This window comes from Fringilla coelebs (assembly GCF_963513975.1).
Source record: "Fringilla coelebs genome assembly, chromosome: 4".
Classification (NCBI taxonomy): Eukaryota; Metazoa; Chordata; class Aves; order Passeriformes; family Fringillidae; genus Fringilla; species Fringilla coelebs.
In genome coordinates this window covers 42,649,579-42,675,902 of record NC_140032.1, presented here as the reverse complement: position 1 = coordinate 42,675,902, position 26,324 = coordinate 42,649,579, and the positions used below count along the sequence as shown (strand labels likewise).

Sequence of the window (26,324 nt, the reverse complement as noted above, 5' to 3'; positions counted from 1 at the left end):
ATAGAATGATTTGTGCTGTGTGGGAACAATTTAAAGTCTTAAGCAGGTTTTGGCTCTTGCGCCTGTTGGAAATCTGATGTCTCACCAGCATCTCTCAGGTCCCTGGGAGTTCTCAGGAGGGCAGCGTGGTATTTGCACCATCATACTGGGCAAGTTAAGGAATAGGAGATCATTGTTTTGCTTAATGAAAGGGTTAGCAAAAGTCCTGGGTTTGGGGTTTTTTTCAAGGTGACTACAGTGCTAAATATGGGAGAAGCAAAAAGCTGTTGGACTCCCTACTGCCTTTTTATAACTTGAGAAAGCTTTCAGAGGTGCCTGACACCAGTAGTTAACTACTGAATTCTTCAGGCCTTTGTTCAAGCAAAACCCCACTTTTGAGAGACAGCAGAACTTCTCCGGTTGTTTCTCCTGACAAGCATCTCTAAACTTTTGCCCTTGGTTGTAAATATAAACGTTTTCTGCATGTGACTAAATACTTACCTACTTCTGTGGCTTAATGTAGGACAGCATGGATGAGAAAGACAAATGGGTTAGACTGTAAAAGGAATAGCTTCTGTTAAAGCATTTTCTGTAAGCATTTAGAGAGGAAAGTATTTTTCTCAGTTTCATGGTTATCTCAAGAGTGAGGGACTGTTAGTTGTCGTTGAATAGATAAGAGAAATATGTGAAAATGGATTTAAAATATGTGCTAGATGTGCTTCTGGGAGGGTGGAATTTGTATTTACCATTTTCCCTAGCTTTGAAGGGAATTCTTTTGTAGATTTGTTTAAGATGTTTATTAAATGAAAACAATTTCCTGATAAACAGATCATGAAAGATAAATCAATTAGGCTAATAATAAATGAGAATACCAGAAACACTGACTTGAACTGGTTTTGTTTAAAAGGAGATTTTCAGAGACTGACTGTGTAAAACATCTGATGGAGAAGAGATTTCAGTAGTGTATGCGATTTAGATATTGTCACATTTCAGCCTTTGATAAAGCACTACATTTTGTATTGAATTGTATATTGAATGAAATTATTAAAATTAATGTGATTTCTCTAGTGTATGAAGTGTGGTAGTCTGGTCCAAAAAGAGCAATGAGCTTTAGGTGGACTTTCAGATCCACTCTCAATGGAGATGTTTAATTACAAATAATATTTCCCAATTAAATAAAGACACCCTTAAATATTTTCTGCCACATTTCATGGCACGTTTCTGCTTGCAGGTGAATGTGGAAAAGACTGCGAGCTTTAAGCTCAAAACAAACCTGCTGTGTTCCTCTTTTTCACTGTATGCTTTAACTTCTTCAAATTTCACATTACTGTGAGTTTCTACCACTGAGGAGCTGATGTGCCAGACTGAACTGTAATCACTCTTTCAGCTCACCTTTCACAGTGACCCAATACATATTATAAAACTCTAGGTCTTAATAAAAGCAGTTCAGTGCTGGTAAGTTGTTTGGGCAGATTGTGGGAAGATTTTCTGATGCAGGTGTGCCAGTAGGAGAGGTTGCTGTGGAAAGCCCCTAGTTCTTCATTACATTTTCCTTGTTATTGCCACTCACATGTGCCAGCAGAGCTCCTCTTGTGAGTGTTGACTGATCTCCTTCAACCAAACACAGATACACTGTGCAAATTATGTGTCATGTTGTACTAAGGCATTTTTGTTACCAAATATATCTCCTACCCCATACCCAAATGGACTTGGGGGATCTGTCCAGCTGCCACTGCCACAGACAGGGTCAGTGAAAACTGCAGCCAGTAGGATTTGGACATAGTTTCTCTCTTACCCAGGTCAGCCTGGCTCACCTGGCTCAGTCTTTCTCAGTAATTTTCTGTGGGCAGGAAGGAGTTGAAGGTTAGGATGATTAGACTAGGGCTGGGTTTACCTGATCACCTGATGCAGTTCACAGACTACATATCTACTTGTGCCTTCATAGGAGGTGCACTGTGCTCTAAGTGATGACTCAGGCCAACATTTGAGGCGTAAGATCTTTAATGCTTGCTCTCCTACTCCCTAAAATTAAACCAAAATTTAAAAAGGAAAAAAAAATCAACCCAAATAGTTTGGTATTCTCAGCAGAAGCAATAATAGTACAAAAAAGACAGACTGATGTATTTTCACACTGCATTGTGCCTTGCAACATAAAGTGAGTCCAGCAAAATTGATTTACAAAACCTTGTATCAATTCCTTTAAATTCAGGACATTTGTGACTTGCTGCTTCTGGCTGCCATCAGCAGCAGTTGCACCAGAAGCTGCCATAAAGCAGGAAGGCTGTCACTTCCCTGCCCTGCATATTCCCCCTGCTGGTGTCCAAGGAGCAGAGAGAGGGGGAGAACTGCCACTTGTGTCCAGAAGGATGGAAAAAAAGAAAAGCAAAAGACAGAGGAGAGAAGGACTGAGGGATGAGAAGTTTACTGTGAGTTAGGAATGGAGGTCAGTCTGTTATTGATGGTGAGGTTGAAAAGCCAGGGAGTCCAGGAGAGTTCATAGGCCATAGGAAAGTTGGATCTGAAGCAAAACTGTCTGAAAATTACTTGATTCTTGCTGCCTAAAGCTTGGATATAGCCCATGCTTTACGTTTCAGTGTTATGCTGTGATCAGTGAATAGCTCAAACTCATTAGCAAAGTGGGTGCATCATCTCTCACTTTAGAGAACAGGAGGTAGATGGTGACAGCCTACTACTCATAATCAACAATTGCAAGAGGTCTGTGCTGTGTAACTTAACCGTCAAACCTTGGGTATATACTGTGTGAATCCCACAATATTAAATTTCTGGATTTGGACAGGACTGGGTTTGCTTTTTGATACATAGATGGATAAAAATATTTCATATCAACTTTATTCAGTGAAGTGCAACAACCTCCATGTTCCTTGAACATCCAATACTCTGACATCAACAAGTTAGAAAATCGAGACTTGCTTCCTAGAAAGCATACATTTTCTTATCTAATACTAAGATATTTACTAAACTAGTAACTTGAAAAAGAAATCTATACAGCTGGATAAGAAGCTGTATAGTGCAAATGCAAGTGAGAGATGTGTTGTCTTGAAAAGGAATTTGTTACTTTTTTTGACAGGCATTAGTAGATAATTTTGTAACATTGTTCACTCAGGACAGGAGCAACTGCAGGTATTTACCACCTGCACTGGAGGCAGGGATCTGTGTCTTAAGGGGGCAAAAGTTACTGGTTCCTCAAGAAAAGACAAGCAGCTGCTCTCCCTCTTTCAGAGGTCCTGGATTGCTAAGGCCAAGATGGAAGTCATGTTGAAGGGTCTTGGAAGAGGGGATGCCCGGTTCAGCATTTGGCTGTAAAAAAGTAAAAGGGATTTGGGAAATGGAGCAGGAGGGATCAACTTCCTTATGTTGACCCCCCAGTCTTGCCTCTTTTTCTCTAGGTGCTTCTGTGAGAAGAAGGATTGGAAATGCTTTCAGAGTATTGCAAACAGTGCAAAAAACATGCACTTAAACTGACAGTTATTCCTTTAAAATATGCAATTATTTGTAGCACCATTAAAATGAATTCATTTTTATGTTGGACAGATCTGCCAAGTGGTCCGCATACTTACCGCTTAGAAGATCTTGCCTATACTAGAAGTGGAGACAAAGGCAATTCTGCAAACATAGGTATTTTTCTTCCTTTTTCTTTCTGCAGTGATGTAACATTTTCACATAAGAGTTACATATCAAGTGTTTAAACATCACCTGACCTTTTTTATAATTGTGCTGAAACAAATGAGAACGCCTATTGAATATGGATTTACTAATGAAATATCTGTAGTCTTCTGATTAGTAGCTGTTGTAATCTGAGGTACTAAGAAAAAATACTAATATGTCATACTAAAAAGAAAGGTTTTTGTTTAGGGTTGGAAAGTTGAGCTCCCAGAAGTTAAGGAATGCCTTTTTAAGGTTTCTTTTATGCATCAGTTGCTGGTCCTTCATGTATGTATGTTACATAATGTAATTTCTTGGCTGTCTGATCATGTATAATATTTTCATACATTAATTTTGTAACACATCTATGGCTAAAACATTGACAGTATTAGGAAATACTAAAGTTGTTCTCATACGTACAAGAATGTTTTTATTATATTGCTAATGCAAATGGCATATTTCAGTGTGCAGTCTCTTTGCATTTATTGTGCTGCTTCTTGCATTGTTTAATAATTCCTTCTATTCCTTACTTCTGCATGCAACAATTGGCTCTCTTACTTGTTGGAAGATGAGAGCGTGTGGTGTTCAAAGCTCAGTATGAATTAAAGGTGCGTTTGGGATTTGATTTGCTATTAGCTGTCATGCTAAAACTGATGAATTTTGTTCATTTGTATTCAGGAATATAGTTTTCTTGTCCTTGTTTGTGAAACTAGTTTTTTTGGGTTGAAGAATGAAGCCATGTTGATTTTTTTTTTTCTTTTTCCTATTTTTTCTTTTTCTTTCTCCGTGATTGACCACTGTTGCAGTGTAGCATTGCCAAGTCATGAATGATGTATATGTAATAGACTGCTTCAGATACAAAGACACTGCTGCTTTTCTAAGGAACAACACTAACAACAACAAACTTAACCTCTAATTTAAGTCCACATAGAAAGGTCCCAGTGATACAAAGCTGTTTTCCTGATCCTGCTCTGGAACCTCAGCTTCAGCATAAAATTAGTGGAAGCTTATAAGGCATATTTACAGCAGTAAAAATGTAATTGCGATTTGTCATACTTCCGTCAGAATCCCGTGCAAGAGGTGGGGCAAGGACCAAACCTTTGGTCACTGATCATTCCTTGTTGTGGTTAATTGTGATTACTTAAATATCTAAGTCTTGCAAACCATTTAGGGAAGAGAATTGCCTGTGGGTTGTTTGTTGTGATGTTGTTGTTCTTTGTGTGTCTTTTCAGTGACAGGGACTGTTTGCAGCAGAAAAAAATCCAGTGATCACTTAGTGGTAACTTAGCATTCTTTGGTGCATGCTCCACCCTACATCTCTACTGACAGAGGGAGAGCTGTCATACTGTTGTGTTTTTTATTCAGGAGCTCATTAAAGGGGATCCATATGTACAGTTTCAGTTAAGCGAAGGACCTCAAATTGGTTTTGAAAGGATAAATACAAATTGGTTTTAACAGTTCCTGTGTCATCTAATGCCAGTTAATGCCTAACAGGTGTGATAGCACGGCATCCCCTTTACTATCCATACCTAAAGAAAACTTTAACTGCTCAAGCCCTGGAGAATTACTTTCAACACCTTCTAGAGCATGAGAAACCAGAAGAAGAACTAGTAACAAGGTGAGTAGCTTGCTGTGCAGCCCACAGTTGTATGGTAGATACATGATGGTATCAGAAATTGTCTTAAAATATGTTAATACAATATTGTGAGTTTATATGTATTTTCTTTGGGTTTTTTAATGTCTCTTCCTTTGCCTTTTTAAATAACAATTTGAGCATAGTCACTGAGAAAGAACATGAACTTGGGCCTCTCTCAAAGCTGGACAAAGGCTGTGAGTCCATTTAGTGAAGGCATTTAAATTCTCAGAATTAGCATAGTAGTGTTAGGACTGTTCCTTTGTTTTGTTCCAGTACAGAATGTCTTTACCGACTAGAAATAGCTTCCAATGCCCTTTGAGAAATTTATCTTTCCACTGGTTTTGCACCATTTGGGAACTGCAGGAGCCTTAGTAACTGAGGCTTCCTAAGCCTCTGAGCCAGTGCTGAACTGAGAGTTAGGAATCTGGAAAACACTACCTGAAAGACATTCACACAGCCACTGTAGTCTGGAGCACAAACTTACCTGATGATCCATCAGAAATGGGCCTCATACTGTCCGTGTTTCTGCAAAGCATTTTAATGTTTATGAAGTTCATTCACTTTAGATAAAGTATTCCTTCTAGTACTTCACTCTCACCCACTTTTGTGCCATATATACTGAGCTAGAATTTAAAGAAAAAACATAGCTAATTTCTCTTAAAATCTGAAAGAGAATACATCCTAAACAGGACACTTTTATGTGATACTCACCTACTAAAGAATATTCTCTGCCAGCAGATAACATATGTAACATTCTATTTTTGTGGTATGGCTGATGCTCAGAGCCCTTCTTGGGGACTGAATGAAACATACACTGCTCTTGTTGTAGCATGAGGTAATGAAGCTCGCTCTCCTAACGATGTCCAGTAAAACAGTCAACAGGTTTTAAACCTTTTTATCTGCCACAAAACATTCAGTCTTCTAAAACAGGTTTTGATACAAAGTCAGTTATGCTGAAAAGAAGATTTTGCTAAAATCCTTTATGTATTTCCGTGGCTAGTGGATAAACTGTTGGCTGTCTTTTTGTTTGCTCAGAAAGCTTGAGTCAGAAAAGGACAGCTCAAAGCTCAGACAGAGTTTGGAGTTTTTTTAACCCCTGATCTTTGAATTGTAAGTGCTGGTTTTGTCTTCATAAGCAGCTCAGTGCAGATCTCACCCACTGTTTCATAAGTGCTAACAAATCTGTGTATCTAATTAATTGTGATACTAAGAATTGTAATTGAATTTCCTCAGAAACAGAGCAGAGACAAGAAGAAATAAACAATGTCATTCCTCCTAATGATAGCTCTAGAAATGGATTCATTGTCATTCCTTAATGCTGTTTATGTTCATAAATAGAAGTACAAATTTGCTCTCTTTGGATGTAGCCAAATTAATTTGATTAATTAGATTATCTGTTTGTGGTTTTGGCTTCCTTTAATGATAATGGAGCTCTGTGAGTGAATTGGAAAGCTACTGGGGAAAAAGAATAAAACCTTTTGTGGAAATATTTAGGATTATAAGGATTATGCTCATGTGCTTCAGATTGTGTAGTTTCTTTTTTAATTACTTGTTTATTTTTTAGTTTTAACTGTCATTAAAAAAAGAGTTGTCTTACTGTCTGATTTTTCCTTAATTTCCTTTATTTAAATGGTGAGTATTTAAAAACTATGTATTACTTTTGCTACTATAAACATACCAACCATGGCTCTTATTCACTACAGGACAGTCTGTTAACCAGCTGCCTTTCAGGCTTTCTCACTAGAGGCATTAAATAGGTGTACTAAACAGAGAAAAGACGGGATTATTTTGGTAGAGGACACTGAAAACTCATGAATTTCCAGATCTCTAGGTAGAATAATAGAAAAATTTGGTCTTTCAGTCCTCAGGTGATTGCTTCCCACAGCAGAGTGCTGGAGTACATTCTTAACAGATCCAAGTATCTTAAGATGCAGAACAAGAAGCTTTCGGTGCAGTGGTACTAGGTCAGTCATTTAAGAAGGACAGTAAAACTATCCTATAAGATTTTGCTATTTTCATCTTCTGAAATGTGCTATGTGTCATGTTTTGAGAACATTTCAATGCTCAGAAATATTAAAAATTGATGGCTGATTTCTTCCTATGCAATGTTTTCACCAAGAGCTGAAGAACAAGGAATGTGGATGCTGATCCTTCTAGATGGCTTTTTCTTACATACATTTGTTAGGAAAAATAAGTATTTCTCTACAGTATCTCTCATATGCAAACACTTCTTTAAATTTGTGGACTTGGCTCCTGCTTTCCTGTGATGAAAAGAATCATCACAGGATTCTTAGTCTTTTCCTTCGCTTTTTTCCTTGATTTTCATAGTCTTTTCCTTGATTTAAATGCATTAAATAATTTTATATCATTATTATTTCCATGCTTTTTAATGGGAGGTGAACCGGAAGACCTTACTTCTCTGAATACTATGGACAGCATTTTAAAGAAAGTAGTTAAGCATGCACTCTGTTGGGCATAAGCATACGAATTCAGCTAGAACAGTGAATATTCCTTGTCTTACTGGTTTTTGTCACAGATACATTATTCTTTGAAAGGTTTATTTGTTTTCTGTGTTTTTAAAAGCAGCTCTTAATTAAATGTTTTAAGTTGAACAATTAGATTTTTTTTCCTTTAGATCTCAGTTAATTAAGCTTAAATTATTTAATTATGCTGAGTAAATGCCTGCCAGCATCTTGGTCAATGTGTTGTTGCTGCTTAAGACTATTTTAATTGTTTTAGGGGTTTTTCTTCCTTTTATTGTGCAAGTTTGTATTCTTTGTGGAAATATTTTGGATGCTCAGATGCTACAGACAAGCCTTAAAATAGTGAAGATGCTGGCCATCATATATTATTTTGTAATTCTCATTTTAGCTGGATTACCCCACTGTAAATATTTTCTCAAAGTAAATAGAATGAATATGCCATGTTATAGTGTTCCAGATTAAGATTTGTTGCTTGTATTACATATTTCCTCTGCCAAAATTACTGCAGAAAGTGAAATTAAGTTCTTCCACTTATTTGTTTCTGCATTTGTATTATCTTCAGTTTCTCTCCTGATTTGTTTTTCCTGATTGGTTTTCATGACACTTCTTTTTAGAGAAGAGATATTAGGAATCAAAATTCCATCAGTCTAGTTCTTGAGAAGACCTCTTCCAGTTGTGAAATTCTTTGTTGCCTGGAAATCTTTGCCAGCTTTTCAGAGTAACATTCATAGTGTAGTGCTTCGCTTTGGTAGATCTCTGGCTTTCATGGAATGTGGTGATTGGCAATTTTTATTTAGTTTTTCAGAAAATTTGGTGGGGTTGTGCTATATAGTTGATTATGGTATTAAATTTAGTTAATTAGGTAGGTAACTTACTGTAGAATTGCTTTATTCTTCATATTCTTGTTGTCTAATAGAGCACTGGTGGATTAATCTACTTTCCTGACTTCCCAGTGGATTTATCTTTAAGCATGATAATGGTGCCTGTCAACTAGTTTTTGAGAAAGGGTAATAGAACACTGACACCAATTTTTTTTCTTAATAACAACTAGTAATGCTAACACTAAAGAAGAGTGTGGTAATGAAAAAGTTGAAGGAACTCATTAAAACTTTTTGCCTGGGAGATGGACATGGACACTCCAATGACTTCTTGCTTTCTAGAACAAGAACTGAAGTGTTTGCAACACTGCTCAGCAGAATTATCTTTTTCCACAAGAGGTTTAGGTCATATACCCAAGATAAAAGGGCTGACAGGGCTATGAGCACCAGCAACAGCCATGGTTTTCACAGTGCTCAAAAGGAGCTGAAAGAGATAGACTGAGTGACAAAATCAGCAGTGTAAGAGCACTGCAAGAAATTGCACCTGTATTAGGGGAAAGATATAAAGAATCTGTCCCAAACAAATGAAGATCGGGTAGGTGACTAAAGCAAAATAAGTGATGTTGGAGGAAGCAGGATTTAAATTGGATATCATCTTTCTCTGTTAATTCCTCATGGCTTAATGATGTTCTGATTTAAATTCTTTCCTATGGAATTAAAGCAAAGCTATCAGGTACTTAGATGAAGAAAATATTGGAGGAAAGCAAAACCAAAGAAAACCAACAATAGAAAGACGATGGCAAAACACTGCAAGGAGAGGCAAATGGAAATATACTGTAGACCTATTTATGGAACTTGAAACAATAGGAAACCACAGAGCCATTTGCCAGACTGCTACAGAAGTTTCCAAATTGGAACTGCACCAGTCAAAAGCAAGGATGGAAAAATGCTTACAGTGGCAATGGAACAGAAACGTAGGTCTGTCACACTAAAATAAAGTTTTATCTGAACAAAGTACATGGCTCCAGGAAAGCTCTGATTTGAATTTGCCATAAAGTTATCTGTTCGTCTTAAGAGCTGATGTAGTGACTCATAGAGGTTTCTCAGGAATGAAGAGGGTGTCTTTCCAATTAGCTGGCAGCATTTTTTAGCAAAAGTGAGTTCCAGGAATTAAGTGATTGTACTTTTCACTATCAGAACTAGGAGCTAATATGAATAATTCCTTTTGCCCTTCATGTTGTCCGAATTCATACTGGATCTTCAACCTGTGGCTTGCAGATACCAGCTTTAACTTACAGAAAGAAAATACTCTAGAAACAGCCTATTAGAAATTGGTGATTTTTGAATAGAGGAGAATGATTACCTTATGGTCCAGCTTTAAAACTATTAAGGGCTGGTAATTTGGAGTAAGGAAGGAACAAGAAGGCAGGTAAGGCTTTATGTTACTCTTGTTACCTTTGGACTTGACTCAGCAGTAGGATATGATCAAAAGGATGAAAATTTTGCATGCAGGTTTTTGTTTGATGTTCTCTACATGTGTTTTGTCCAGAATCTGCTTAGAAATGATGTGCAGTTTTTTTCTTTTACAGATATGAGTTGCCAGGAATCCATGGATTAAATTTTGTTCTGAAGAATTCCCTTGGTGGTGGTGGTATAGCATCCCTAAGAAGTGACCCACAGGCATGTATCAAAGCAATCATTTTTCAATGTAGACATCTTTTATGGGTCTCTTCATAACCAGCTTTTGGGCTGGAACTGTGAGGTCTGGGGTTTGACTCCACTTCCTTTTAATTTTCTGTTAATAGATACTATCTATTTAATTTGTGAGGTTTGAAAACAACATAGGAAAGTAGAAAGTGGATTTGGAATATTTGGTGAAAAAGATGTGTACTAATAAGATAGCACATCATAAAGAGCATTACTGATTTGAAGACTTACCAGTTTTTTGATGCACCAGCATAATTAGTTTATCAGAAACTAATTTCAGAATTTAATATCAGAAACTTTTTTCTCATTTTGAAAAATGCAGATTTACTAGACAGTTCTGATTGTTCCCTAGTATTTACAGGAACTATGCTATAGGACAATTCCTCATTTAGTCTATGCCTTCTATAGTTAAAATACTGATAAATAATGTATATAAACATGAAAAGCAGATGGATATGAGGTATTTTGTGTTGATGATTGTATGTGAATCTGAAAGATATACATAAGATTTTTTTTTTTGCAAGTGTACAATCTGAGTATTAAATATTTAAAACATCTAAACCTGAAGATTAGATCCTGAGCAATGCTATGGCTTACATAGCTGTGCTCATAGGCTCAGAAATACTCATTTCATATAATCTCAGCATAGTCAAGAAGACTGCCCACAAAGTGAGGTGATGCTATGTATGAATAGATAGAATTGAACCCCAAATGAATTGATTTTAGCACTAGGCACCAAATAAATGGAAGAAACTATTCAATCTATTCAGATTTGGATGCTTGAAAACACAAGAAACTTCGAATGAATTCTCACCCTGATTAAAGGAAAAATACTCATATGAAACCATTAAAAAAAACATTTTAAAAGATAGTATATTTAGATAGTAAAATAAAATGTTGGTTTGGATCTTTTTCTTGCAGGGTAAAGCACTTGGACAGATGCTGTTGGATTTCCAGATTAAAAATGTTCCTGATTTAAAATCACTGATAGAATAACAGGTGTTTAATATATACGCTTTTAACACTAAGTGGTATAAAAAGATGTTATAAACAAGAACTGGCTTCTTGAATGAGATTTTTATTTTTTTTAAGGTTAAAGAGTAGAAATTTGACAGTTATTTCTCACAGGATTAGCTATATGGCACAGAGTGGCAAACGTTTTGAGTAATACCAGACTAATAGCTTTGTCTGTGCCTGATAACATTTCCTGTCTAGATAATACAGTGGATGAAGAATCAGTTTATTTCCTGAAAAACAGAATTAATCAAATTGCAGCATAACATTTAATTATTAGACAAGATAATCTTTATTTCAAGATGGAAATTACCTCCTGTTCCGTCCATCTCTCTTTTCCTTCTCTCATCCTTTATTTGAAAACCACCAGGACTGCTGTCCTGTCAGCTGTGTCTGTCCTGTGCAGTGAGTGAGGCTGGGTAACATGCTCTGCACTGCTGGGAAGGCAGCACTGTCTGGTACTGGGGAACAGTTTTCCCTGCTGGGCAATAAAGAAAAGTAATAATTGGTACTGTTATACAGTGACTGGTCATAAATGCTGACCTTTGGTGGTGATCCACCAAACTTCCAGCAGTTTGTCTGGTTAATGACAGACTTTTTTTATTGCATTTTCCAATATATTTTACTAATTAATCCTTCAGTTGAAAGCACTGAGTAGTAGTAAATTTCAGATCTTAGTGTGGTAATAAATTTGAAGATGAGGAAAGGGGAGTCAGCCTGCTCACTCCTTCTTGTGGTGGTGCAATCTTGGCAGGGGTTAAGCAGGGCTGGGTGGTTTTGTTCCAGGGCTATTGAATCCTTGATTTGTGTAGCACAGTCATCCCTGGATTAAATTTATTTGACTGTCATTTGCATTGCCCTTCCCACAAAAAGGTGTCTTCTGCTGTGAAGGAAAACCATGTTGAATGCAGTGTACTCTTGTCTTATCTTCTGACTCCCAGTTATCCTCTCCATCTCCCTTCCTGCACAATATGATTAACATGTTCAAATTGGGATACTTCTGAACTTCTTCTCATTAAGAAGAGACTTAAAAATCTGTATCAGATTTCCTGGGACGATAGCAAGGTGGAAATTCTGATAACTGTATTTTTTCTGCAGAAGCCATAAAAATATTACTTCACGTGTTCAGGCATTTTATATTCAGAAATTAATACTTTTGTTTATTTTGGGGAGATTGTATAAAATGAGGCATTACTAATAGACAAAATAATGGAAATAAGTACTTTTTTAATTGTTGCCAAACCTGTCTGTTAGATCCTAAATTTCCAGTGCTATCACTGCTATTAATTTCCTAGCCTCTTGCTTGCTAATGAGGACTATAAAGTGAATTGTTCCCATGTTTTCTGTGGTTTTGTTCATTTGAATTGAAGGCATCATAAACGAATGCTTTATCCATCTAAACAATTATTGCCTGAGCAAGTCATAGGTACTGTCCATGTGTACAACATGATTGTCAGGTTGTAAAAAATAAGTCATTACTTCGTTGCAGAAAAATAGCCAAGTTAATAACTTCAAAGGGAAAATGGCATGCAGGTTTTATTATGTTTACAGTCATTGTTTGTTTGAAAACTCTCCTTAATAATTTGGAAGCCTACTGAGAGAAGTAAAAAAGAAAAAGTGGTAGACCTCAGTAGCAAACCTACAAGGATGAAAAGGCTGCAGTAATTTTTTGCAGTTCACTTAATATGCTGCTTAAGTTACTCTAGAAATGTGTATGCAATCAGTTTCTGAATAAAAGTAAACATTTATAAAGTATAAATTTGTTTTTGTTGTTTATGTGGTTTCTTCTACTGGAAGAGAGCGATACTTAGCTCAGAGGTTCTTTGTTTGGAGTTGTTTCACTTGCCTGCAATTTCATGCATTGTCTTGCTGGCTCTCTTCTTTGTTCAGATTTTTTTCTGTTCTGTCCATAGTCTTTGTTAATACATAAACCAAAAAAGAAAATGATACTGTTTGCTGGAGAGCTGGTCACTTACAGTTCTGTAATGAAAGCTGTAATTTGCTGAAAGGAATGGTACAGTGTTCAAATGGATTGGATATAGGAATACAAAGGTGTTATTTTCTATCTCTGGAGTAGACGTTTTGGATGCTATTAAACTATCCTTCACAAACATGTTTTCTGTCCATTATTTCTTTCAGCACACCAGCTTAAACCAAATGGCTTTGCTTTTCAGATACTTTTCTTGCAAATTATGTCCTCCAAAACCCCCTATCCGAAGATATTACACTCCTTGAATATCTTAACATGAATTCATGAACCTTTGCTTATTTCAGCAGTCCCAGATGATCTGAAAGTAAAGCTTGACTAATTGAGAGGGGTTTAGTAAAATACACACAAAGGTGAGCATATATGCCGTCAGCATTGGTTTAACAGTCAGTTAAAAAGTCATTTTGCTTGCTCGTTAAACCAGGTCTGTTCCTCATATAGGCAAGAACATACCCTTCCAACTCCCCGCCTTTCCTGCCTTTTCCCTACTGTGTTAGCTGTGAGAGCAGGATGGAAATAGTAATGTCTAGTGCAAAAAATAAGGTTCCTTCTAATACAGGAGTTTCAGTGTAATGGAAACTGGCTTACACCTCTTACTTAAGTTTTTGTACTTTGGCTCATCTGCACTACTAAACAAAGGCTGCATTCTTACCTCTCACAGCTCCCTTACTGCATCTCAGCCTTACTCAAAAATAAAGCATGGGCTTTATAATTAAATTATTCCATGACACTTAACCCAAAAACACTGAGGAAGTATTTGTTTGGACTGTTTATATTAAATATTTCAGAGTGATTTTCCCACTTTAATTTGTGTACTAAAGGCACAAAAGCTAGTATACAAAAGTCACCCAAGAAGATGTGCCAGTGTTTGATGCACAATGTGTATTTTTAGTTTGGCCATCTCCAGTAGAGATGTTTTTCCATTAAAGTACATGTTTTCTTCCCCCTTTCACATGCAAAATTATGGTAAGTATACCTTGCATTGCACTGTAGAACTTTGACAGTAATAGAAGTGCAGCCCCTTGGGTTTGAAAGCAAAAAATGTTGGGTTGCAGGTTGCTTTTCAAGAATCTGAATGGTTTCATTCAGGAATTACTTTGATGTGTTGTATTAAGTGCTTTGCACACAGTAATGCTCACAACAGTTGCAAGGTAATGGCAAAGCATTCATTACCTGGGTGGATTCCACGGACCTGTCTGTTCTGTAATGCCTTTTGGGCTTGTTCGCTGGGGTTTCTAGGCTTCAGAGGGAGTGAGTGAGTGAGTGAGTGAGTGAGTGAGTGAGTGAGTGTTGGGGGGGAGGGAGAGAGGAAGCTCTTCAGTCCCTGAGGTATGAGGAAATTACTCAGCAGAAGTGTCACACCTTTCACCTTACTACTTTGAAACCCTCCCATGCAGTAGTAAGGCTTTGAGTCTCCCTCTCATGGCAATTCCTCTTCTTCAGTTTCATCCTGGTTTCCTTTCTGGATTTACTTGAAATGGACCCTGGTGATTTTGGGATTAAAGCTAATTGGCATGAAGAAAGCAAACAAAGGTTGCCTCCATGTGAAAAATCCCGTTGGGGAAGTGTCTGTATCTGCCAGGGAGTTCATTGAATTCCTCTACCTACCTTTGGACAGGGAAGAGAAACCTGAACTGTAGGACTGAAGCATCTCTATCACCTATTTCAGCAAAGACCATTCAGACACTCCCTAGACAGCTTTAAGGAAGGGGAGAGGGGGAGTCTTGAGACAGCAGTGCAGGGCAGGAATGGTGCTTATCCACACAGGAGGGAAACAGCGACACTGCTGTGCCAGGACTTTTTGTGGAGTCTGACAACCTTCTGTGCCTCCAGCTCTGGACCACCTGCTGTGACCGTCACCAAATGGGTGAGACCCTTTATGAGAATGAGGTGTTTAAATTTCTTTTCCCCTCATCCATTAACAAAATGCACTAGTTAAAAATGAGAAGTTCCTCCTTCTCCTCCCCTCAGTTTTATTTACTAGTAGCAAAAGCCTCAAACCTTCCAAATAATGTTTTTTAACAGCTGGATTTGAAAATACTGTGGTTTAATTATATAATTGTGTGTCTTGTAGCTAATCCACAAGGTTCCTGCACAAACATCATAAGCTACATCTAAAAGGTATTTTCTCTTTTGTAAGTGATGTGATTTGAAGTAGGGGTCTTGAGAGGGGTAAGCCTCTGTTGCATAAAAATTTGGCTGAGACTCCAGAGAAAATCCCAAAGGCCTAATCACTGTTAGTAGTGCTGGGGCTCTGGCCTGTAATCAGCAAGTGAACAAGAGCTTATGGAGGGCCTCTTTTTTTGCAGATGAAGCAAGGTGAGGATAGCCTTAGCTTCCCAGGAAGCTGCTCTCTGCTCCAAGCAGGAGGAAATGGAAGGGTACCAACCACTGTCTTTTGTGGACAAGTAGTGAGGTAACCCCCTCCCCTGAAATATTTTCTTTACTGAGGAAGTGAGAGAACTTGCTTTTGGTTCATCAGTAAGCTTTCGTATTTACAAGGGTAGAAGGCTGTGAGGGTAGAAGGCTCTCACCTGCTGGGTCCTTTGCATCCCCTTTGCCTCCTGAATCATACCAGAGTTGTTTGCTAATGGAAAGAAAAGGGATAGTGAACATTTTCTCTTTTTTGCTGGTGTGACCAAAGGGATTCTACAGCTCTGGGGTGGTCTAGAGGTCTCATTCATGTTCCATAGAGTTTAAAGTGACTGAGGAGAGAAAAATAACCTACTGTTTCAACGCGGTTTGCCTGTGGGAGAGCTGCCAAGCTGTTACACACCATCGCTCCTCTTCCCGCTTCCCCGTTTCGTATTTGGCATCCTGAAGTTGCAGTGTTTGCCCGAGTTTAAAGGAAGGTGCTCCACCAAACTTCTCCAGAATTCTTACAAGCGTGTCCCTCTTTCCCCCTCCCTCCACCCGTTCCGCGTTTCTCAGAGGCGAAAGCTCCCCCCTGCAGCCGGGGCGGCTGGGCACGAACAAAGATCCATGGCAGCGGGCCGGGGCGCGGCGGCGGGGACTCGGTGAAAGGCTGCAGCCACAGCCACCTCCCCTGCCACTCTCCGCGCCCTGTCATCTTCCAGGTAAAATGAATGTCTGTCCCATCCATCATCCCGCCCTCCCCGAGGGGGCGGTAACCTCCTTGGTTACTGAAACTTCCGAGCCCCGATCGGGCGGCATTGTTGACCTGACAGGACTGCTCTTTTGTGCCCTCCGTTGCCAGGATTTAGCCATTTGCATAATAGATTAGCATGAAACTGAACGCACGGGAATGCCGCTCCGCCGTTTCCCACTCTTTCTTAGCTGGCGGACCTTTGGGGCGAGTTAATTTATGAATGTGACTTGCCGCTATCCCTCGGAAACCTGTTTCCTTTCAGGGAAGACAGACGGAGGCTCCCTCTCCTGTCCCGCCGCCTTGCGAGCTCCGTGGCAGCCCGCCCGGCCCCCCCGATCCGATCCTGTCGCCGCTCGCCCCCCGCCACGGCCGGGGTGGGCACCCGGAGCCCCTCAGGTCCCGCCGGCGGGGAAAGGTGCACGGAGCGGCTGTGGCCCCGGGAGCCCCTCGCTGCTCTCCCCGGGGCGGGTGAAGGGCTTTGCCCGCACTTTTCCGTGCACTTCTACCTGGGCAGCGCGGGCGGTAGACGGGGCGGAGCTGCGGGTGGCTCCAGGCTGCGGGCGCCGCGCCATCCCCAGGGCCGAGCCGCCGCCGCGGCCGGACCCAGGGACGCCGGGCCGGCTGAGGGTGCCCGCCGCGCCCCCCAGTCAAGCCCGGCCGGTCCTTGGGGCGGGTGCTCCCCGCACGCCCCTCACCCGGTGGGCCGGCCTGGGTGCCCGCCCCGCCCCGCCGGTAGCCTAGAAAAGCGGTGCCGGGGGCCAGGAGCTGCTTGGAGGCACCGAGGGTTTCCCCGCCGACCATGAAGAACCCGGTGCCACAGGCGGCCTCGCTGCTGCTGGAGAAGCTGATGCTCCTCGTCCACATCCGGCCATTGCCCGCGGGGTCCGGCGGGGAAACACCACCGCCTGCGCCCGGCTACTACGATACCAGCTGCTTCAAGCGAGGAGACCTGCTGGAGGTGCCCCGCACCCTCTTCATCCACTTCGGCATTTACCTGGGCGAGAACCGCGTCGCCCACTTGATGCCCGACATCCTGCCCTCCATCACCGGCGACCGTCGGCAGATCCAGCAGGTGGTGACCAACAAGCGGCTTATCCTGGGCGTCATCGCCAGGACGGCCAGCGTCCGGGTGGACACGGTGGAGGACTTCGCCTACGGCGGCAGCATCCTGGTCAACCACATGGACCGGCTCTTCGAGGACCAGGTGCTGGGCAGCGAGGAGGCGGCCCGCCGGGCGGAGAAGCTGGTGGGCGCCACGGCCTACAGTCTGCTCTGGAACAACTGCGAGCACTTCGTCACCTACTGCCGATACGGAGCCCCCGTCAGCTTCCAGACCGACAAGGTACGGCCCGGCCAGCGGCGGCGCTGCCCTTCCCCCGGCGGCCCCGCTCCCCGGAGCTGGGCCGGCCGCCGCCGCGGGCCCCGGGCGGGGGTGCCGGTACCGCCCGCCGGCCCGGCCGCCGCTGATGTCGCTCTTCCCGCAGCGGGCAGTGCCGCGGGCACGGAGCTGCTCGGGACGGCGGCGAGCCTGGCCTCAGCTGGCTTCAAGCGGCGAGGAAAGCGAAGCCGAATTAGTAGAACAATTAATACGCTTCTAAAATGCTCTGAAACTACAGGTTCTAGCCGGAGCTACAGGCACTACCGGGGCTGATGCTGGGGGTGATGCGGTGCCAGTCCAACTCTTCCCTCTTCCCCTCCCTCCGGGGAGCCTGTGTGAGAGTTGAGGCAGCAATCGCTGCTCTGTCCCGAGAGAGTAGGCATCGACAGCTCTGCAGCCAAAGCTTTCCTCTTTCAATCTCATCTCTTGCAATTTTTTTTTTTTCCAGTTCTGTGAGACTGTGAAGATGATTATTCGGGACCAGAGGAGTGTCCTCGCATCGGTGCTTGTGGGACTAGCGTCAATAGTCTGCCTAGGTGTGGCACCCTCCACCACACTCCCCACCATCTTCATTCCCTTCTTTCTGTGGATGGCTGGCTAACAGCCTTCCTGGAGTCTTTCATCCAGCGTCTGTATATAGGATGTATACTACTGTATTTATGAAAGCACACATTACTCACTGGCATCATGTAAAGTTTCTTAACTTTGTGCACCATTTTAAAATGCAACTTTGTCTAGAACACAGTGCACAAGGCATAGCTTACTGTGTAAGCCAAATAACAGATTTCCTGAAAATCTTGGTATATTTTAACACACCTTTAAATCACGGAAAAAGTAGGGTTGCGATGCAGTTCTGCTCCTTGTCTTTAGCCAAAAATGATTCTAATAACACCCTTCATGTTCTTCAGTTGTTTAGCTGCATACCTGGGTGCCATAACTATTAATAAAAATGGATGGTGGAGTTCCACAAAGTGATGGAAATGGATAACAAACTGCTTACCTCTTCCTTTTATACATATAGTGTATATTCAGAAATTACTGTCTCCATTCCTAAAATACTCCTTGGTGGAAATGCAAGTAAATTGACTCTTTTGTGAGAGCAAAGAAGAAAAACCAACCCTGAGCTGGATGCTGTGGGAGCACATTTCTCCTGACCAGTTAAAGTCATTTCCCTTTTGGGAAATGTTAAGAAATCTGTCATTTGCATTAATTGTGTAAACACTTGCTACCTTATTGAACAACTTTTTAATTGAGTTGGTGATAAGGAAACACGGCAATTTCTCACCAGTTTCCTTGCCAGTGATAGTGGCTAATATGGCTAATATAAACAGCCACAGAGGGATTTAGGAGCTATAGGAAGAAATTTGCTTGCTTTATGTCAACTAGTGATGTACAGATGTTGGGACGTTTCCACATTCCAGGGCACATGGCAGAGAGGAGGAGGACAGGCACCAATTTAGTTCCTACCATTCCTCAGCAGTGGAACCTGTGTAGGTGCTGTAAAGTATCAGGGATCATTGGAGCAGTTTCTATGGTGGCTGTATTGTCATTTTGCATATTGCCTTAAAACACTTTCTCAGTGAAAGACAACATGTCTGCCGATACTCATCTTTTGTAAGTATTCACTTTCAAGACAGTAGCTGGTGCTAGAAATGTTTTATCTTCAATGCTGAGGCCTTTATCAAGAAAGTGTAAAGTTGGATTTGAAATCAAGTTCATGTAGGCAATTATTTAAATGCTAAAATCTTTTGCTATTTTTTTTTCTTAGCAAGGTCTTTTATGTATGCAGAGAAATTGTTCAGCTCCTAGAATGCCTTGTGTGCTTACTTGTTCACATGCTGTGCTCGCCTTCCTTTCTAGTTAAAGGCCAATGTGATGGTGTCTTCACTAAAGACTCAACCTCAGATTTACTTCTACTAATGGTGTGCAGTGTCCTGCTATCAGCTCTGTTGCTGAAAAGGCCACTTGCTCATTTTTAGAGAGACTCTTTTTAACTGTGCTATAAACCCCCTCCTCCTTCCCCTAGACCTTACAGGTGGTTGAAGCTTGGGGATTTTTAGAACTGAGAGTCTACTTAACTACTCTCTAATCATCATCTTCTGGCTGCTCCACCATAGCTGACGAAGAATGTAAAGACTGGGGTGAAATTCCAGCTCATAGGAAAGAGCAGCATGACTCCTTCTGCCATCAAATAGGGGATTTCAGCCCAGTTTTCACATGTTCAGTAGGCAGCCCAGCTCCGAGCAGCTGGATATCGATTACTGCTGGATCTTTGTAAACAACTTCTGTTCTGCTTTGAAAGATTGCAATGCTCAGTGTAACTGTTTCTGGTAAACTTTTGAAATTAAGATGTTTTTTAATTAACATGAGTTACTTTTTATAGCATATGCATTAGTAATATTTACATAAACTCCAATGTGTTTTTTTTTACTTGCTGTGAATAAGGCATGAGCTGTAGTCATAACTGTAATTATATAAATTTTATTCATTTAAAAATGTCTAGTGACCTCTTGAAATTGAGTCTAATGCTGTAGCATTACTCTAAGATATCCCAGTAGGGCACTGAACAAGCCATTAACATGCAGTTACATGGTGTCTGATTACAGGTGGGCTTTTCTTTTACCTTTTATTTAATTGGGATTTATAAGAATTCCAGTAATTCTTATGATCCGCATATACAATAAACAATGGGGTCATGACCAGTAACCGAATCACACATGGGACTCTTGGAAGGCAGAGAAATGTTCCTGCTCTAGCTTTGGTATCAAAGGACCTGTGCTTCTACACTGCTAACAGTGTGGAGCAGAAAGCATCCAGATTGACTAAATGGGGATTTTCATAGGTGTCTACGAAAGAAATGAAAGCAGTTCCTTGCAGGCTTTCAGATGTATTAGTAGAGAATTTTCCTTCAGAATACAGTTTTAAACTTATGAAATGGTCTAGAATGTCTTGCTGCATCCTTTCATCAAAGACAAGTAATAATGACATAGGAGCAGAAATTCAGCTGCATGTTTAGGCATTTTTCTTACCAACTGTAGCTCCAGCAAATATCTGGAAATTTTGTTAAAGTCAGGCATGAGTCAAATCAGTCATACTCTGAGGAGAAAAACAAGACTAGCAGGCATGAATTTTCGTGTTCAGCTCAGCGGGTGGTGTTTGTGCTCTGATATATTTTGGTAAATGTCAGTGTCAACTTTTTTTTTCTGTAATTACTTGAGTAAAAATAAGCACTAGCTGGAGCATTGCATTTCAGACTTGAGCTCAACTGTGATGCCATTGAAATGAAGGAGCTAGTTATAATAAGAAAAACACAGAAAACTGTGGAGCAGTTCAGCTGTTGGGGAAATGTGTGTGCTTAGAAGTGAAATTGTTCATCGGTAACTGTAAGTGATGGTGATGGGGAGTGTAAATCCAGAGCCACAGCTCATTATAGTGGGGAGTGTTTTGAAAAGCTGTGTGGTTAAACCAGAATACGTAATGAAGGTGTATAAGGAATGAAGGAGTATTTCCATGCCACTGGAAAAGGCAAGTAGTGAAGACATCAGGTTTTAAGGATAGATGTTTCACTTCAGGCTTTCCAAGGAAAACAAAAATAAAATGAGTAAAATGTTTTTAGAAAACCCTTGTTTAAAAGAAATTAACAAAAAAGGTATGTTACTAAATGAAGACATTAGAGCAGTGTGCATTCTGGTTTTCTGCTTGCATTTATTTTAGCTTGGAACAAAAATGATTACTCATTCTGTGGTGAACAGTCATCTGCTGCTTGATTTCACTCTGCATTCTCCTGTGCTGGAGGAGAATGCTACATATAAATACTGTCTAGGCTTTTAATGAAAACAAAATCATAGTAATACTTGTTAAAGGCTGAGGGGGTAGGGAAGAGGGAATTAAATTTGTGTGTGACTTGACATCGTCCAGACAGGTTTTGGAGTGCAAAATGCAGCAACAAGAAACATTAGAACTGTGATCGCTAGAAATTATATGGTGCTGTATTATTTGTGGCATGTTCTCACATTAAATCAAGCATCACGCACCACTGGATGATACAGAACCGTGTTAGACAGTCATTAGTTAGCAGCTCTATTATCCACTGAAATTAAAGTTCTCAGGTGACTCAGAGCATTTCTTCATTATGCTTTGTAATAGCTTTGGACTTGATTCACCTGAGTACTTAACTGTCATGAATGAGCTTTCCAATGAGAAGTGAAGATAGAAACGCTTAGTAGTTTTGAAGCTCTTTAGCACTGTAGTGCATTCCAGTTTCTCATCAGCCTTACAAAAATCTTTCAGAGTATTGTGCTGGTAGAATAAACAATCTCCTCTCCTGCAGGAATGGAACACTAAAAGTATTTGAAGGCTTTTTAAGGCATAATTTCTTTAAAAAAAATTATTCCGGTGTGTTCTGTGATGTAGCTTCAGTTCTGAAGTCAAGAAAATATTAGGACATGGTCCTGAGTACTCAGAGACTGTGGGAGAAGGGGGGCACGTTGGGAGACCTTTAGGAGGCTTAAGTCAGAATTACATTGATTCCAGTACCACAGTTCTGTCCATCACAAAACTGGGGATTTGGAGTTACTGTTTCTGTGTCTCGCAGGGTAGAAAACTTTCTGTAGCGTTTTTAGGTTTTCCCTTTTTATAGGAGAACTTTGTTTAGCTGTGTAGCTTTGTTTCAGAAGTTGCCTAGTCTGTACTGTGTGTCTGTAAACCGCAAAACTGTTGGTGACTGCTCTGTGCTAGTGTGATTCAGAGCAAATCAGCTGCACAGTCCCCTACAACTATATCAAAACACCTGCAACTTGGTGCTTGGTCTGAACAAAGCAGTGGGAATGTGACAGGCAGATAATGCAGGTTTATTTTACTTGCAAGGGCAGGGCATATTAAGTGTGGTGAATGCAGAAGTGTGTGCCTGAAGACTCAAGATGCAGGGCACAGTGTTGTGTCTGCCTTCCTGTGCCCAGCTGGAGTTTAGGAGGTTTGCAGTGGGGTTGCATGGTAGCACAGAGATTAAAAGGATTAATTTGCCTTCCCTTAAATTCAAGTATTCCATTGATGCCACAGGCTGTAATCTAACTTAGTAAATAAAATGACTGGTGGTCCATCTTCTGACTGTGTGGTGGTACACTGTGACTCGTGTGTGTAGCTGAACTACTCCACTGTTTCACCTCTGCTGGCTGTGAGTAGCCCTCCCTGGCCTGCCTTGAGCAGCTCTCCCTTGACCATGCCTTGGCATGCTCCAAGAGAGCACCAGTTGCCAGGTGCTGCAACTGGAATAATGCAAACATGGATGACCATGTACTAATGTGCAAACCTATTTTGCAACCTTGTTTAGCTGATAACCCTAGCCAGAACTTCAAGATAGGCATCCCCATTTGTTACCCTAAACCTTGAGCCCCTTCCTGAGCAGCACTTTGCATGGAAAAAGCAATACCAATTTATAAAGAGAGGAAAAAAATGTGATGGTTACAGCATTTCTGGGGATTTGGGAGACTTGTTCCTAGGACCTTCTCAGTCCATCCTGCAGGAATTCACAATACTTTGGATAAGGCTGTGGGGTGGCTACCCTTCACTTTTTAAATTTTTAGTCTCATCGTTAGAAGAGTGATTATTGATTTTTTTCTTTTTTTAATCAACTCAGACAACACTTGTGACTTTGAATTAGAAGGGCAAAATGGTTCTCTGTCCACTCTGTGTTGGAACAGGCTCCTTTGGGAGGAGGGTGTCACTTCTCATGGTCTATTGGCCCCTGTGACATTCAAAATGGGAAACAGATCTTTAGATGCAGTCAGAAACCGCTAAGACTGGGACATTTCTGGAAGTCATTCATAAATTTTTCAGGTAAAAATAAGGGGAAACTATTATGTTAGATCAGAGATCTGCTTCTTTACTGCACTGTTGCCTTGCCTTCATTGCAACAAATCCTCTTAATTAAAGAAGATACCTGCTGTACCTCCCAAACTATTGGCTACAGTGTCTTTTTTTTTTCTAACTCTTTCCTATTTCTATAACCATGACAATAATTATCTCTCTGATTTCTGGCTGCTTCCAGGACTTGGTTAATATTTGCATAAGGTTGTAGTTTTTTTTTGCATTGGACATACCCAATAAATAAAATGCATGGTTCCTCCCCAGAAGGCATTTTCTCTGCTTGCGAAACCAGGGTTCTGAGGCTAAGAAGGCATACTATAGGATGGAATTAAGAATACATTCAAATGAAAGGTAATGCTCTGCTTAACTTGCCAAGCCACTTTATGTTCTTTTTGTGCATAGGCTGAGATTTGCACCCATGTTCCTTGTAATTTTGCAGAAAGTACCTGCACGATGCCATTTAGTACTGCACATAAACAGAGGGAGGGCTGGGTCTGCTACTCCTGCATGGAAGGAAAAAATCAGTAATTAGTTCTAATCAAAAGTGAAGAAATGTGGATGTGAAGATAATGAGTTTCCTGCACTCATGCTGGAAATATTAGGGTTAGATATTAAACAGAGTAACTTGCCATTTATATTTGCAGACTGGATTGTAGGTAGCTCCAAGTGAATATTAAGGGGAAGGGAGGCACCTGGTTTCAACTGCTTTATTTAGTGTCTAAATGACATGATAATGCACTGTGTAAGTAGCCTGGAGCCAAGGATGATTTGGTTGTCTGCAGAACCAGAAACAGCATGGCTGTGAAAAAAAGAGCAGTGCATTTAGCCCTAGGGGGAGGCAACTGTTCAGTACAGCACCATCTATCCCAGCTCTGTCTCTTTTGGAGCCTGAGCAGATAAAGTTTCATGACCCTGTCCTGTACTGCAGTCATACCTGCTCACCTGAAGCAAGAGATCTGAATCATGCAGATACACTTCAGACTGTTTCAATTCCATCCCAAGCCTCATTTTATTCCTAGGTGAGTTACACAGGATGCAGCTCTGACAGTATCTCAGAAGTCCCTTTCAAAGTATTTCAAATTTTGGAAGAGGAGCCTGAAGGTCTCACTTAGGGCTGCAGATCATCTCAGACTGTCAAGTGTGTAAGGTAGCAATGGCATGAAGTACACATGAAGAGGTAGCCTGTGATATCCACAGTCATGTTACTACATCCCATTACTCATCTCTTCATCAGTCTTGGGATGTAGACAAACCTCAGCTCCTCTGGACATCCAAATGTGTAATAAACTAGGACATGGCCTTGACAAATAGGTAAAAATAACATTTCTTCGTCCAGTACATCAGCCATTTATCACGGATGATTGCGTGGTAAAGACAGCTGTTTGTATTCTTTATTCTTATATTCTTGTATTCTTACTTATTCTTATTCTTGTATTCTTACTACTCCCAATTTCTGGTAGCAAGTAGGTTTGGTCGCACGGTATGCAAGAAAGAACCACTCCAGTGTACAAGTAACTATTTTAGAATGATAATTTCATCATGTATTGACAGGGCATAGACACAGTATAATGTCTATTCAAAAACTTGCCTGGAGAAAGCAGTAATTCTGCTTGGCTGATAAATTCCAGCAAGGAACAGAGCATTTCTATTTCTGATGTCTTTGAGCAATTCCAGTAACTAATGCTGTTAAAGCATTGAGAACTCCACAGGCAGTAGAACTGATGCATAGTCATGAAATGTGTTTCAAAATTATAATGAGGTTTTTATGACTTGCAAAGAGATTTTTACTAGCAAGCTGAAAATATCCACCCAAACCAGTTAAAGAAGTTACTTTCCCTCAGTAATTTTCTAGTTTGCATTTCTCATTTTGTAGAATGATTGCATTGAAAGTTCTCTAACAGACAGTACTTAATGCTGCAATTCAATACAAATCTGTGCTTGCAACAGTCTGTTCTTATGGGAAAGACAGTGGATTTGTGACATTAATTGTGAGCTCAGTATATAACTGAGCAGGAAAGAAACATGGGGTGTGAACAAGATATCTATTTATACAAAAAAATATTTGACCCTAAATAAAAAATATCTTAAGAGAAATTCCTTTAAAAAAGTTGCATAATTAGGACTGCACAGGTAAAAGTTATAGCATTATATTTATAATTAAGTAGTACTACAGGCTTACTACAACAGCATCACTGGGTTATGTTTCTTCCAGCTGAAACCAATAGAAGCTTTGTTACTTACTTCATAGAGAGCAAAATTAAATATGAAATATTGCCACTAATTCCCTAACTTCTTCAAAATCTTGTACCTGTGAAAATTTAATATTGATAGTCAGAAATGAACCCCAGTAATTATGAACTTTACACAGAATTATGATTCGAAGAATCCTACACATCAAAAACTTGGCAGCTTTGTTTTTTTTCTTTGTAGCTTTTTGAATCTTTACAGGTAGCTGTCTACAGATGGTTTTGCACTGCCACCATTGTTTCTACCAAATTTCTGTGGGTCTAGGCAATGCACTCTTCATGTGGCTTCTGAGATTTTTTTTTCTGTGAACAAATCTACTCCCATTATTATTTAGGAAAACTGGACTTTCAATCCAGAGCTGCAGCAAGACAAGCAGACACTGTTAACAACTTTACTGCCTTTGAGCACCTTGAGCTTATAGATGAGGGCCAGATTTTT

General features: G+C 40.4%; 2 protein-coding genes across 3 annotated transcripts in view; both read left to right on the top strand.

The window, feature by feature from the left end:
• The window catches only part of LOC311152898 (uncharacterized protein), a 57,914-nt gene extending 44,549 nt beyond the window's left edge, over positions 1-13,365 (top strand). For both annotated transcript variants that reach the window (XM_084204337.1, XM_084204336.1), the window contains exons 17-20: positions 3,532-3,615; positions 5,137-5,260; positions 10,169-10,259; positions 11,208-13,365. In XM_084204337.1, coding sequence (XP_084060463.1) covers positions 3,532-3,615; positions 5,137-5,260; positions 10,169-10,259; positions 11,208-11,282 — 374 coding nt within the window. In that variant the 3' untranslated portion in view covers positions 11,283-13,365. The remainder of the gene's footprint in view (positions 1-3,531; positions 3,616-5,136; positions 5,261-10,168; positions 10,260-11,207) is intronic.
• A 3,830-nt stretch (positions 13,366-17,195) lies between these two features.
• Positions 17,196-18,375, top strand: LRAT (lecithin retinol acyltransferase; the record flags this gene model as incomplete). Its single annotated transcript, XM_084204282.1, has 2 exons — positions 17,196-17,738; positions 18,223-18,375. The coding sequence occupies 2 exons, from the start codon at positions 17,196-17,198 to the stop codon at positions 18,373-18,375; spliced, it is 696 nt and encodes a 231-aa protein (XP_084060408.1).
• Positions 18,376-26,324: the final 7,949 nt, after the last annotated feature.